Genomic DNA, 15,149 nt, shown 5'->3' with positions numbered 1-15,149 from the left:
CAAAAAAGAGAAAGATTTTCCCTATAAATTCTAGTCTAAAACAAATTATTTTAGAAGAATGGGAAGATGTGGAAAAGAGACTCTTTATTCCCAGAGAATTTAAGAATCGCCTAGCCTTTGATAAAGAGGAGCCAAATTTGTGGGAGGAAATTCCGAAAATAGATACTCCTGTGGCCAGGGTGGCTAGAAAAACATCTATTCCCTTTGAAGATTCATCTCAGCTAAAAGAACCAATGGATCGTAAGGCAGACGGTCTCTTGAGAAAAATGTGGGACACATCAGCAGCCTAAGGCCTCATGCACACGGCCGTTGTTTGGGTCTGCATCTGAGACGCCGTTTTGGCGGCTCGGATGCGGACCCATTCACTTCAATGGGGCCACAAAAGATGCGGACAGCACTCCGTGTGCTGTCCGCATCCGTTGCTCCTTCCGTGGCCCCGCAAAAAATAAATAGAACACGCCGTTTTGCAGACAAGAATAGGCATTTCTACAATGGGCTGAAAAATCTGGAAGATGGTCCTATCAGAAAGGAGGAAAAGGCAGTTTTTTTTTTTTACTTAACCCCAACAACTCCCAGAACAAACAATGATGCCAGGCCGGTGGGAGAAAGACTAAAATTCTTTCTCCCAGTGTGGCACTGGGTAACTCCAAACCCGTGGGCGCTTCAAATCATACAAGAAGGCTACAGAATATAATTTTTGTCAGTTTTGTCAGTTCCTCCACAAAAATATGTGCTGACTTGGTACGGAGAAAATAAAACTCAAAGAAATCTGATAGAAGACATTACAAAATTTGGGTGCGGTTATTCAGGTCCCAGGAGGGCAAGGGGTATTACTCAAGACATCCTCCATGTGGTGCTGTCATGTCGGACTCCTGGAAATACAATTACCGGTAAGACTAATTCTTACTTTTTTGCTTTTCATTGCCATATTCTAACCCACATATTTATGTCTGTGGAGCTGTATAAGGGCTCATTTTTTGTGGGGTGATCTTTAGTTTTCAGTAATACCATTTTGGGGTTTATAACTTTTTGATTACATTTTATTAATTACATTTTTGGGGGAGGTGAAGCAACGAAAAAACTGCTAATTGGCTACTTGATACTTGAACCCCATTAGTATACACCATATGATATGCATCATACCAGAATGTTTCTGTCCCATGTTCTTACTGTTGCGCCAAGCCACTGGTCAGACTTGAATATCTGTACCACATGATTCTTAGTGTCAATTATGTCACCTATGGGATAGACACAACAATGTAAGCTGCAGGATAAAGAAGCAGAAATAAATGTCTTCAACCTCGAGTGCAATGAGTGGAGCAGACCTGGCCCTCATGTTATGTTATGGCTCTGTACAATCTCAGGGTTTAAAGCAGCAGTACTAGGGCACCCATACACTTCTATTGGTCTGTACCATACCTCTATATCTCTCCAAAGTCATAAATAGGCTCCTTCCCAAATATTGAGTTTGATTTAGACATCTGGAAAAACATGTGGGATGCTCTATATTATACAGTTATTCTCCTCTAGAATCATGGTGGATCTGCATGGACTCCATAAAAAAGATGATGAAAGCTTACCACAGAAACCGTTGTTCAGCTGACAGACATCTTTAAAGGGGTTTTCTCATCTGAGACAATGGGCGCATATTGCTAGGATACTCCATTCCAGCCACCACCAAGCGCTCTCCCCATAGAAGTGAATAGGAGTGCACCATGCATACACGGCCACCACTCCCGCTCACTTCTATGGGCCTGATGGAAATAGCCAAGCCAGCGCTTGGGCAGACCCCATGGAAATTAATGGAGGGTGGCTGCGCATGTGCAGTGCGCCCTCCACCACTTTCAAGGCTCTGTTTAGGAGATAGGTGCAGGTCCCACCTCTGGGACCTTTACCTATCAGATAATGGGGGTATATCCTAGCAATATGCCCCCATTGTCTCAGATGAGAAAACCCCTTAAACTTTCATATTAACATAACAGTTTGGTTGTTATTGGATGTGTCAGAGAAATCACCCCAATGCCGTTAGGAAATAATTTAGGTTGAGGCTCGGGCCTCCCAGTCTGCCAGACGGTTCCCAATTAGATGCAGCGCACTGGAGAGCAAGACTTGAGGCACAGACACCGTGTGATTCAAACTTACTCTGACTTATTGAAGACAACTACAAAACCTTTATAGTTGTTCAGAGTATTCAAAAGTGTCCAATTAAATCTCTTAGAAAACAGTCAGAATGCTGAGCTATTGAGCCAATCATCAGTCTTACAAAAAGGACCAATAGAAAAATATGGCACATAACACATTATGACCTCAGCTTCTTGCAATGTGCAAGCTTCTACTTTTTGAGATAAGACTTGACCATCAGAACTACTGGTCTCAGCCAACACTAAGTTCCATAAGGTACAAGAGAAGGATACAAAATGGAGTAGAGCATGTATACAAATGGGTGATGAGAATTTAGCCAAGTTGTCCTCACTAACAGATGTTATGTACCTGTGGAGGAATGGAGATAAGTGGCTGCCAGCTAACACTGAAACTGCTTATTTCAGGGGGAAAAAACAGGACAGGATAAGTTGGCTTTCTGAATATATGAGGTTGTTGCAAGATGTCTTTTAAACTCGATGATCTGTCAGTATATACTTTTCATAATAAATTTAAATAGTCAGCAATCGGCATAACAAAGATGTCCACATGTGTGAATCTAATACTTTCTATATGTGGGACATTGCTTTCAGACAGAACATAATTAAATGACATGTATATTGTATTAATGCTGCAAAGCAGTGCCTCCTATCACATAATATCATTTACGGTGCTGCTATCCCTTATATCTGAATCACTGGTATAGAACAATATGGAGCAGGGTAGGCAAGCAAAAAAGTCCCTGAATCTATTAATATACCCTATCTAAAACATTGCATTTATTGATAATCATTAAAACTTCTATATCTATTCCCACAAAAAGAAAAATAATAAAGGAAGGGTGATAAATGTTTCGGATGATTTCACACAATTAGGCTACATGCACACAAACGTTGTTTGTTTCCGTGTCCGTTCAATCTTTTTTGTGGATAGGATGCAGATCCATCCATTTCAATGGATCCGCAAAAAATGCAGACAGCACACCGCATCAGTATGTCTGTTCCGTAGCCCCACCAAAAAAATAGAACATGTCCTATTCTTGTCCGTTTTAGGCAATTTGCAGACCGCAAAACACATACGGTCGTGTGCATGTAGCCTTAGGCTAGGTCTACACAACGACATGTGACACATAGGGCACAACTACACTGCAACAATGTCGCGCGACAATTTTTATAATGATAGTCTATGGTGTCGCACTGCGACATGCTGCAACTGCGACGCGACAGTCGCAGAAAAATCCATTTCGAATGGATTTTTTGCGACTGTCGCAGTCGCAGCATGTCGCATGTCGCAGTGCGACACCATAGACTATCATTATAAAAATTGTCGCGCGACGGTGCAGTGTAGTTGTCGGCGTGTAGACCTAGCCTTAGTCGAACAAAATGACCATCAAGATAGATATTACCACATTTGTAGTTACTCACGGTCCTGAAGATTTGAATAGCCGGAAAGATGGCTGACACCAGGTCCTTTGCTTCAGTCAAAGCTTGATTATCATTGCCCGTGTCATGGGATTCATTGCTTTGGTGATTCTTTACTGGCGTGGTGTGGACCAGTATTAGGGATTCAGGCTGGGTCACAGAGGCTGGAGACAAAATATACTGTATCTGCTTTTAGACATATGGGAATCTGTCCCTCAATCACTATCCAGTCCCTGCCTAAAAGTGGAGTAATCGCCCCGAAAGGGGCGGCCCCACTTATCGGTGGCTGTGCCCTATAACGGAGTCCTTGCCTGACCAATGTTCCCAGTACGTATGCTGCCAAACAAATCAAGGTGAAAGTCCCAAGCAAAACAAAACAAACTAGATAATAAAGAAAGGTCCCTACGCGTTTCCCCTAATTTGTTAGTAGGTTCATCAGGAGACCAAGTAGGGAAGCACAATGGCGTATATGATGTGTGGCCTAACAATAGTAAGGACCTGCGGCGTGTTAACCTACCCGCCGGAGGTTTAAATAGCCTTAAATAATCTTATTAGTCGGCGTCTCGGATGTCTCGCTGCGCAGGCGCCAGGGGTGACGTGTATAGGTATATACACGCCCCCGTTGTATGTGATAGCATGCGCCTGTTTTGTCCTGAGGGCAGTGCAGGCGGCGCACCGCTCAGTGTGAGAGTGCGCACCGCGCACGTTCCCGTGACGTCCTACAGGTAGTGCTGCCAAAATGCCTATAAAGGCCAGAACGCAGGCACAGAGGGGAACCGATGAATTGGTCAGTGCGCCTGCGTCGGGTAGGGTAACCGGCATATGTCTATGGAATACAGAAGGAAGTAGGAGCTTTTATGATGCATAATAAATATGCCCCAAGTATCGTTTTTATGGTCACATGATACTTAAAATAAACATACTGCTAATGCACTTATACAGTATTACAGACATATATAGCCATGAAGGTCTGATGGAACACACAGAGTACAGTACCAGACCTACATGGTCAAACAGTGCACTAGCGCTAATGAGAAAACAAAGTATTAAGAGTTAAGACCCCTCGTAATACTACAAACCGGATTCCAAAAAAGTTGGGACACTAAACAAATTGTGAATAAAAACTGAATGCAATAATGTGGAGATGGCAAATGTCAATATTTTATTTGTAATAGAACGTAGATGACAGATCAAACGTTTAATCCGAGTAAATGTATCATTTTAAAGGAAAAATACGTTGATTCCAATTTTCACGGTGTCAACAAACCCCAATAAAGTTGGGACAAGTAGCAATAAGAGGCTGGAAAAAGTAAATTTGAGCATAACGAAGAGCTGGAAGACCAATTAACACTAATTAGGTCAATTGGCAACATGATTGGGTATAAAAAGAGCTTCTCAGAGTGGCAGTGTCTCTCAGAAGCCAAGATGGGTAGAGGATCACCAATTCCCACAATGTTGCGCAGAAAGATAGTGGAGCAATATCAGAAAGGTGTTACCCAGCGAAAAATTGCATCTATCATCATCAACTGTGCATAACATCATCCGAAGATTCAGAGAATCTGGAACAATCTCTGTGCGTAAGGGTCAAGGCCGTAAAACCATACTGGATGCCCGTGATCTCCGGGCCCTTAAACGACACTGCACCACAAACAGGAATGCTACTGTAAAGGAAATCACAGAATGGGCTCAGGAATACTTCCAAAAACCATTGTCAGTGAACACAATCAACCGTGCGATCCGTTGCCAGCTGAAACTCTACAGTGCAAAGAAGAAGCCATTTCTAAGCAAGATCCACAAGCTCAGGCGTTTTCACTGGGCCAGGGATCATTTAAAATGGAGTGTGGCAAAATGGAAGACTGTTCTGTGGTCAGACGAGTCACGATTCGAAGTTCTTTTTGGAAATGTGGGACTCCATGTCATCCGGACCAAAGAGGACAAGGACAACCCAAGTTGTTATCAACGCTCAGTTCAGAAGCCTGCATCTCTGATGGTATGGGGTTGCATGAGTGCGTGTGGCATGGGCAGCTTGCATGTCTGGAAAGGCACCATCAATGTAGAAAAATATATTCAGGTTCTAAAACAACATATGCTCCCATCCAGACGTCATCTCTTTCAGGGAAGACCCTGCATTTTTTAACAAGATAATGCCAGACCACATTCTGCATCAATCACAACATCATGGCTGCGTAGGAGACAGATCTGGGTACTGAAATGGCCAGTCTGCAGTCCAGATCTTTCACCTATAGAGAACATTTGGCGCATCATAAAGAGGAAGGTGCAACAAAGAAGGCCCAAGACGATTGAACAGTTAGAGGCCTGTATTAGACAAGAATGGGAGAGCATTCCTATTTCTAAACTTGAGAAACTGGTCTCCTCGGTCCCCAGACGTCTGTTGAGTGTTGTAAGAAGAAGGGGAGATGCCACACAGTGGTGAAAATGGCCTTGTCCCAACTTTTTTGGGATTTGTTGACACCATGAAATTCTGATTCAACATATTTTTCCCTTAAAATGGTACATTTTCTCAGTTTAAACTTTTGTTCCGTGATTTATGTTCTATTCTGAATAAAATATTAGAAGTTGGCACCTCCACATCATTGCATTCAGTTTTTATTCACGATTTGTATAGTGTCCCAACTTTTTTGGAATCCGGTTTGTACATAGGGTGTATATAGAACATAAACATATCCATTGTTAGTTATATCACCAATGAAGTACAGGCTGTAGGGCGGGGTCCTATAAAGGTGTTTAATGCCAATGGACAGGGTAATGTATTGACAAAAAAAAAACACATAGCCGTTAATTGTGGGGAATTCGAAATGGGTAAAAAGAGGGAAGAAGACTCCTCAAAGGAGATTATGTTTGAGGAGCTCTACCTAGGTATAACCCATTACATAATGATAATTTATGTTGTTAGACCATTGCCTGGTCAGATGCATCTTTTCTGACCATAAATAATCAAATATCAAAGAGATGTGAATTAGGCTACATGCACATGACCGTATGTGTTTTGCGGTCCACAAATTGCAGATCCGCAAAAAAAACTAAAACGGATGACGTCCGTATGGCATCCGTTTTTTTGGCGGATCTATTGTAACAATGATCTATCAATGATCTATCTGCAAAATGGACAAGAATAGGACAAGTTATATTTTTTTTGCGGGCTATGGAACGGACATACGGATAGCACACGGTGTGCTGTCCGCATTTTTTGCGGACCCATTGAAATGAATGGGTCTGCACCCTATCCGCAAAAAAAAACGGAACGGACACGGAAACAAAATACATCCGTGTGCATGAGGCCTTAAGTGAGGCCTCCCATGATCAAAGACAGGGGTCTGATTTATCTGGTTACAAAAAACAAATAAATGATGGGGTTTCGTTAAGTCCCTGTTGGTTCATTGTTTTTAATCTGAACATCCACTCTGTTTCTTTTTGTAAAATAACCTTCTCTAAGTTTCCCCCTCTCGGGGATGGACGAACTCTTTCAATTACACAGAAATGAATAGACTTAGGCCCCTTTCACATGGGCGAGATTTCCGCGCGGCTGCAATGCGTGAGGTGAATGCATTGCACCCGCACTGAATCCGGACCCATTCACTTCAATGGGGCTGTGCACATGAGCGGTGATTTTCACGCATCACTTGTGTGTTGCGTGAAAATTGCAGCATGTTCTATATTCTGCGTTTTTCACGCAAAGCAGGTCCCAAAGAAATGAATGGGGTTATAAGGGAAAATAGCATTCTTAATACAGAAAGCTTACTAAAATGTGGCTTTTGGGGTTAAAAAATAAAAAATAAATAACCCACCTCATCCTGTTGTTCGCGCAGCCGGCATAATCTTCTTCTTCTTTCAGGACCTGCCAAAGGACCTTTGATGACGTAATCCCGCTCACCACGTGGTGAGTGCGGTGACATCAGCGCAGGTCATGCTGAATGAAGATAGAAGATTTCTATTTGCATTCAGCAGAACCTGCGCTGACATCACCGCGCTCACCACGTGGTGAGCGGGATTACGTCAAAGGTCCTTTGGCAGGTCCTGAAAGAAGAAGAAAGAAGATGATGCCGGCTGCGCGAACAGCAGAAGGAGGTGAGTTAATTTTTTTTTTCATTTTTTAACCCCTAAAACCACATTTTAGTAAGCATTCTGTATTAAGAATGCTATTATTTTCCCTTATAACCTTGTTATAAGGGAAAATAATAAAATTTACAGAACACCGAACCCAAACCTGAACTTCAGTGAAGAAGTCTGGGTTCGGGTCTGATCGCAGACGCAACGCATCCGGACCTAATCCGGACATGCTCGTCTGCAACGGGCCTTAGGGTTACCTCCATGTTTATCATGCACGTGTCTCGAGATAGGGGTGTCCCTTTTATGTTTAATGTCACCTAGATGGTCTCCTATCCTTCTACGTAACTCTCTTATGGTTTTGCCCACGTATTGAAGTGGGCAAGAGCAGGTGCATAGATAAACCACTTCCGTGGTTTTGCAATTGGCGAAATCACGGATGTTATACTCTTTATGTGTAGTAACATTCAAAAAAGTCTTGGTGTTGTGGATGTAAGGACACGCTTTGCATCCACTACACCTAAACATACCACATATTTTTCTTTCCAACCATGTGCCAGGTTGTGTGGGAGGTGTATAATGACTATGAACAAATCTGTCCTTTAGAGATCGTCCCCTCCTATAAGTGATCGCCGGGTAATTTGGGATGATGTCCTTGATGCGTAGGTAGACATCCGAGATGCCGACTAATAAGACAGGCTATTTAAACCTCCGGCGGGTAAGTTAACACAGTTACTATCATTAGGCCACACATCATATACGCCATTGTGCTTCTATACATTACCCTGTTCATTGGCATTAAACACCTTTATAGGACCCCGCCCTACAGTCTTTACTTCATTGGTGATATATAACGAACAATGGATATGTTTATGTTATATATACACCCTATGTAGTATTACGAGGGGTCTTAATACTTTATATTTTCTCATTAGCGCTGGCGCACTGTTTGACCATGTAGGTCTGGTACTGTACTCTATGTGTGTTCCACCAGACCTTCATGGGTATATATGACATAAAACGATACTTGGGGCATATTTATTATGCATCATAAAAGCTCCTATTTCCTCCTGTATTCCATAGACATATGCCGGTTACCCTACCCGACGCAGGCACACTGACCAATTTACCAATTTATTGGTTCCCCTCTGCGCCTGCGTTCTGGCCTTAATAGGCATTTTGGCAGCTCTACCCGTAGGACGTCACGGGCACGTGCACGGTGCGCACGCTCACACTGAGCGGCGCGCCGCCTGCACTGCCCTCATACCGAGCGGCGCACCGCCTCTTCTACACCATCACATACAACGGGGGTGTGTATGTACCTATACATGTCACCCCCGGCGCCTGCGCAGCGAGACATCCGAGACGCTGACTAATGAGACAGGCTATTTAAAGCTCCGGCAGGTAAGTTAACACGCCGCAGGTCCTTACTATCGTTAGGCCACACATCATATACGCCATTGTGCTTCCCTACTTGGTCTCCTGATGAACCTACTAACAAATTAAGGGAAACGCGTCGGGACCTTTCTTTATTATGTATTTTGTTTTGTTTTGCTTGGGACTTTCACCTTGATTTGTTTAGCAGCATACGTACTGGGAACATTGGTCAGGCAGGGACTCCGTTATAGGGCACAGTCACCGATAAGTGGGGCCGCCTCTTTTGGGGCGATTACTCCGCTTTTAGGCAGGGACTGGATAGTGATTGAGGGACAGATTCCCATATGTCTAAAAGCAGATACAGTATATTTTGTCTCCAGCCTCTGTGACCCAGCCTGAATCCCTAACACTGGTCCACACCACGCCAGTAAAGAATCACCAAAGCAATGAATCCCATGACACGGGCCATGATAATCAAGCTTTGACTGAAGCAAAGGACCTGGTGTCTGCCATCTTTCCGGCTATTCAAATCTTCAGGACCGTGAGTAACTACAAATGTGGTAATATCTATCTTGATGGTCATTTTGTTCGACTAATTGTGTGAAATCATCCCAAACATTTATCACGCTTCCTTTATTATTTTTCTTTTTGTGGGAATAGATATAGAAGTTTTAATGATTATCAATAAATGCTATCTTTTAGATAGGGTATATTAATAGATTCAGTGACTTTATTATCCTCATATCTGCCAGAAGGACAACTAGGCTCCTTTTATCCTTGTCCCCATCATTATACAGATTATAATATTTTATCACCTCCATCATATTACTGCACCTGTTTGGTCAAATGGTATGGTGGAGCACTCATTGCTTCCAGACTGCCATGGACACAGGAAAACAGCTCCCCCACGAGTGACCCCGGGCTGAGACGTGTTCGCTTTTGGAGCACCTACAGCAATGCTTAACCTGAGGATAAAAGAAACGCTTTACCAACAGTTAAATTTCTAGGGTGGAAGATAAAAATCAGGTTGCTACAGTAGACATAGAATAATAATGTATGGGATTAAAATGCAGCTGAGCAGCAATAATGGAATATGGCCATTAGCCAATAGTAGCATTGTTTCCATGAAAACAAGATGACTCTTTTTCTTGGCAAATATATGACCCTTTTAAAATATGAGTAATGAGTCAGGGGAAATCTCAAGAAACCCATAAAAATACCAGGAGAACATACAACTTCTGGCTCTGATTAGATTCAAACTCGGACCACTAATATCACAAGATAATAGTGATCGCCATGAGCATGAAAGATAAGATTCTATAGCAAGATGTATATCAGACATCATAGGGGCTTTTCCTATTATCAACATTCATTCCCTGGCCACAAAATAGGCGATACAATTATCATCACTGGAGTCCTTAGTGATCATTAGAATGGAGGTCCTAAATCACTATTCCTCCTCACTGTATGATTCCTTAGCCTTGAATTGAGTGGTCAGCAGGAAGGAGGAATGGGAAACATTGGACTCTCATGACCCTCATTTAGTGATTGGTGGTAGTCCCAGCGACTATACATTTATCACATATCCACAGGATAAATGTAAATGGTGAGAAAATCTTGTTAACACTCTACATAATGCAATATAGTGTCATACCTAATGCAGGGCCTGGGGAGACAGTGGAAGACACAGAGATATTTTCTTTGAGGTTCTTAAAATCTTTGCTTCATTCATTTCCCCCTCAAGCCCTGCACTAGGTATAACACAGTATTAGTTTTACTAGGATTGTCCTTTTAACAACCTCTGACAGAAACTGACCATAGCAAAAATTTTAAAGAGTAGCTTTTGTCCATATTATGGTTGTTTATTCAACCATTACCAAAGGAAATAATAAGAGGTCAAGAAATATTCCAAATGAAGAGATTGATTTCCTTTGATTTTATACAATCATCTTACAACCAAGGAGGCACCAATTATACAGGAACTTATCAATGCTGATGGAACTACCCTTTGTGCATAAATGAAGCATAAAACAGAAGAAATCCTTCTCCAAGTGTTCTGGTATAACCAAGTCATTTCACAAATCCCTTAAATCCCTTTGTCTGAGATTTTAATATTGATAACCTATCCTCAGGATAGGTCATCACTACCAGATTGTCGGGGGTCCGACACCCGGGACCCCCAGTGTAATCAGTTGTGTAAAGAGACTGTGGCGCACTTCCTAGGCCAGTAAAGTTACATTCATCAGTTACTTGGCCTAGGTGCAGCTGAATCCTATTCAAGCGAATGTGGCTGAGATGCGATACCAAGTACAGCCACTATATAGTGCTTAATAAGCTGCGAAAAAGTCTGTGAAGCTCATGGGAATGCTGTGGCCTCCTTAAACAGCTGATCAGTGGTGGTGCCAAACCCCTGCAGGTCAGACATTGATTACCTATTCTTAGGAAAAATGCTTTAATATTGGGATTTGTTTGTCAAAAGAGTAATCAAGAAGCAGGGAACATCAGGAAACACACATCTCAGGCAACAACACAAAAGCACAAAACATAGGTGTCACTCCAGGTTCAGAATCTACAAGTCTACCTACCCCTTGTCTCCAGGCTCATAGACATCAAAGGAAAATCCAAAGTAGCTGCCTTTGGGTCCAGAGAAGGTTTTTGGATTCTGGGTCTCCAGGTTCAAAGCATGTGTATACAGGAAGAGCAGAGACAGCAAGTATAACAACATGGCATTACCGAGTCAACAAAATCTGCAGAAAAAAATGAATATGAAAAATAGTTTTTCTTCCCTATATAGTTCTGGTTTACTTACCAAAATAATATATATTCTGAATATCCTCAGACACTAATAATACAATACCCAGGCCACCACTAGAGCAGTCCCAATATCCATCCACACTCAGCTCTGTACCCACCTCCAGCTATCTTCTCTTCAACCCTCAGCTATAAATGTGCCTGCTATAAAATTCACTCATGTTCTACCCGTCTTATCTCTAAGTCAAGCTTTTGTGTTTTCACACTACTTCCTCTGCCAGGAAGATCACACCCCCATGTTCAAAACTTTTAGTCATAGGTGGTAATTTATCACTTAAGGTTGTTATTATGTCACTTTTAGGTCTGACTTTGCATTGTATGCCTGCACTTTTAGCTCTTAATCACTCTTGATCACTGTGAAAAGTGGCGAGGATCACAAAATAGAAATGTTGCTAACAAGCGTTCATATGAAGGTTGGCCCATCTCATACATTGATGGCATATGCCAACAATGTATGAGATGGGCCAACGTCTTTAACCACATCCAGACCGGGCCTTTTACCCTGTTCCTGACCAGGCCAATTTTGCAAATCTGACATGTATCACTTTATGTGGTAATAACTTTGGAACGCTTTTATTTATCCAAGTCATTCAGAGATTGTTTTCTCGTGACACATTGTACTTTATGTTAAAACGTGCGTGCAAGTGCGGATGCGATGCGTTTTTCACTGATGGTTGCTAAGAGATGTTGTTTGTAAACATTCAGTTTTTTATCACGCGCATGCAAAACGCATTAAATCGCATTGCACCCGCGCGATAAAAACTGAACGCGATCGAAGACAAAACTGAATGAACTTGCTTGCGAAATCACGCATTTTTCACTGAAATCATTCCGCAACGCATCCGGACATAATCCGCTCACGCTGGTCTGCAAGAGGCCATAGGAATTAAAGCAAAATAGAGGTGAACTTTCAAAATTTCACTTTTTTTTGCAGATTTTCCATTTTAATTAATTTTTTCCTGGAACACAGCAAGGGTTAACAACAAAACAAACCTCAATATTTATTACCCTGATTCTGCAGTTTGCAGAAACACCCCATACAGTCTTGTGAAAAAATTAGGACACCCTTTGAAAGCATGTGGTTTTTTGTAACATTTTTAATAAATGGTTATTTCATCTCCGTTTCAACAATACAGAGAGATTAAAGTAATCCGACTAAACAAAGAAAACTGAAGAAAAGTCTTTTCAAGATCTTCTGTAAATGTCATTCTACAAAAATGCCTATTCTAACTGAGGAAAAAGATAGGACACCCTTGCCCCTAATAGCGAGTGTTACCTCCTTTGGCTGAAATAACTGCAGTGAGACGGTTCTTGTAGCCATCTACCAGTCTTCGACATCGGTCTGAGGAAATTTTACCCCACTCCTCAATGCAGAACTTTTTCAGCTGTGAGATGTTTGAGGGGTTTCTTGCACGTACAGCCCTTTTCAAGTCACCCCACAGCATCTCAATGGGATTCAAATCTGGACTTTGACTTGGCCATTCCAGGACTCTCCATTTCTTCTTTTTCAGCCAATCTTTGGTTGATTTACTAGTATGTTTTGGGTCATTGTCATGTTGCATGGTCCAGTTCCGCTTCAGCTTTAATTTTCTAACTGATGGTCTCACATGTTCTTCAAGCACCTTCTGATACACAGTAGAATTCATCGTGGATTCTATGATGGTGAGCTGACCAGGTCCTGCTGCAGCAAAGCAGCCCCAAACCATGACACTTCCACCTCCATGCTTCACAGTTGGTATGAGGTTCTTTTCTTGGAATGCTGTGTTTGGTTTACGCCAAACATGTCCTCTGCTGTTGTGTCCAAATAATTCAATTTTGGACTCATCTGTCCAAAGAACATTATTCCAGAAGTCCTGGTCTTTGTCAACTTTATCGCTGGCAAATGTCAGTCTGGCCTCGATGTTTCTCTTGGAAAGCAAAGGTTTCCTCCTTGCACACCTCCCATGCAAGTTAAACTTGTACAGTCTCTTTCTGATTGTAGAGGCATGTACTTCTACATCAACAGTAGCCAGAGCCTGCTGTAGTTCTCGAGATGACACTTTAGGGTTTTTGGATACCTCTTTTAGCATCTTGCGGTCTGCTCTTGGGGTGAACTTGCTGGGGCGACCAGTCCTGGGCATGTTGGCAGTTGTTTTGAAAGCCCTCCACTTGTAGACTATCTTCCGGACAGTGGAATGGCTGATTTCAAAATCTTTTGAGATCTTTTTAAATCCCTTCCCAGACTCATAGGCTGCTACAATCTTTTTTCTGAAGTCCTCTGACAGCTCTTTTGCTCTCACCATGGTGCTCACTCTCACTTCAACAGTCAGGAGCACACCAAACTAAATGTCTGAGGTTTAAATAGGGCAAGCCTCATTCAACATGCAGAGTAACGATCTACTAATTATGTGCACCTGGTGTGATATACCTGTGTGAGATCTGAGCCAATTTAAGAGGGAATACATGTGAGGGTGTCCTATCTTTTTCCTCAGTTAGAATAGGCATTTTTGTAGAATGACATTTACAGAAGATCTTGAAAAGACTTTTCTTCAGTTTTCTTTGTTTAGTTGGATTACTTTAATCTCTCTGTATTGTTGAAACGGAGATGAAATAACCATTTATTAAAAATGTTACAAAAAACCACATGCTTTCAAAGGGTGTCCTAATTTTTTCACATGACTGTATGTGGTCGTATACTGCTGTTTGGGCACACGACAGGGCACAGAAGGCAAGGAGTGCCATATGGTTTTTGGAGGACAGATTTTGCTGAAATGGTCTTTGGGCACCATGTTGCATTTGAAAAGATGCATTGTCAAAACCTCCAAAAAGTGACCACATTTTGTAAAATACACCACATAAGGAATTTTTAACGGGTGTAGCAAGCACTTCACTCAACAGGTGTTTCATATAATTTTTTAAATTCCATTTTTTTATTTTACAAGAAAATTGGCACCATTTTGGGGTACATTTGGCTTTCTGGTTGCCTTTTATCTAATTTTTTGGGAAGTGAAGTAAAAAAACAAACAGTTTGGTGTCATTTTTCAGGGTTTTTTTTATACCGTTTACTTGATGGGGTATATCATGTGATATTTTCATAGATCTGGTCATTATGGAAGCAACGATCCCAAATTTGTCTATTTTTTGTTATTTTTCCGTTTTACACAATAAAAAAATATTTTTAGAAAACAAATTATGTTTTTGTGTTGGCATTTTCTTAGAGCCATATTTTTTTCATGTTTCTGGCTATAGGCTCGTGTGAGGGCTTGTTTTTTTTTCGGGACGAGGTGACGTTATTATTGCTACCATTTTGGTGTACATATGACTTTTTGATTGATTGATATTATGTTTTTTGTGAGG

The 15,149-nt window shown here is 41.7% G+C and overlaps 1 protein-coding gene across 2 annotated transcripts in view; it reads right to left on the bottom strand.

The window, feature by feature from the left end:
- The window catches only part of ITGA2B (integrin subunit alpha 2b), a 130,784-nt gene extending 118,801 nt beyond the window's left edge, over window positions 1-11,983 (bottom strand). The window contains exons 1-4 of one of the 2 annotated variants that reach the window (XM_040435903.1): window positions 11,915-11,983; window positions 11,588-11,749; window positions 9,837-9,967; window positions 1,144-1,238 (exon numbers count right to left, since the gene is read on the bottom strand). In XM_040435903.1, the coding sequence (XP_040291837.1) occupies window positions 1,144-1,238; window positions 9,837-9,967; window positions 11,588-11,727 (366 nt within the window). In that variant the 5' untranslated portion in view covers window positions 11,728-11,749; window positions 11,915-11,983. Of the gene's footprint in view, window positions 1-1,143; window positions 1,239-9,836; window positions 9,968-11,587; window positions 11,750-11,859; window positions 11,884-11,914 lie in introns of those variants that run through there. The other variant, XM_040435904.1, reaches the window with a different exon arrangement.
- Window positions 11,984-15,149: the final 3,166 nt, after the last annotated feature.

The sequence above is a fragment of the Bufo bufo genome, chromosome 6 (assembly GCF_905171765.1).
Source record: "Bufo bufo chromosome 6, aBufBuf1.1, whole genome shotgun sequence".
NCBI lineage: Eukaryota > Metazoa > Chordata > Amphibia > Anura > Bufonidae > Bufo > Bufo bufo.
This window is presented reverse-complemented; position numbering and strand designations above follow the sequence as displayed.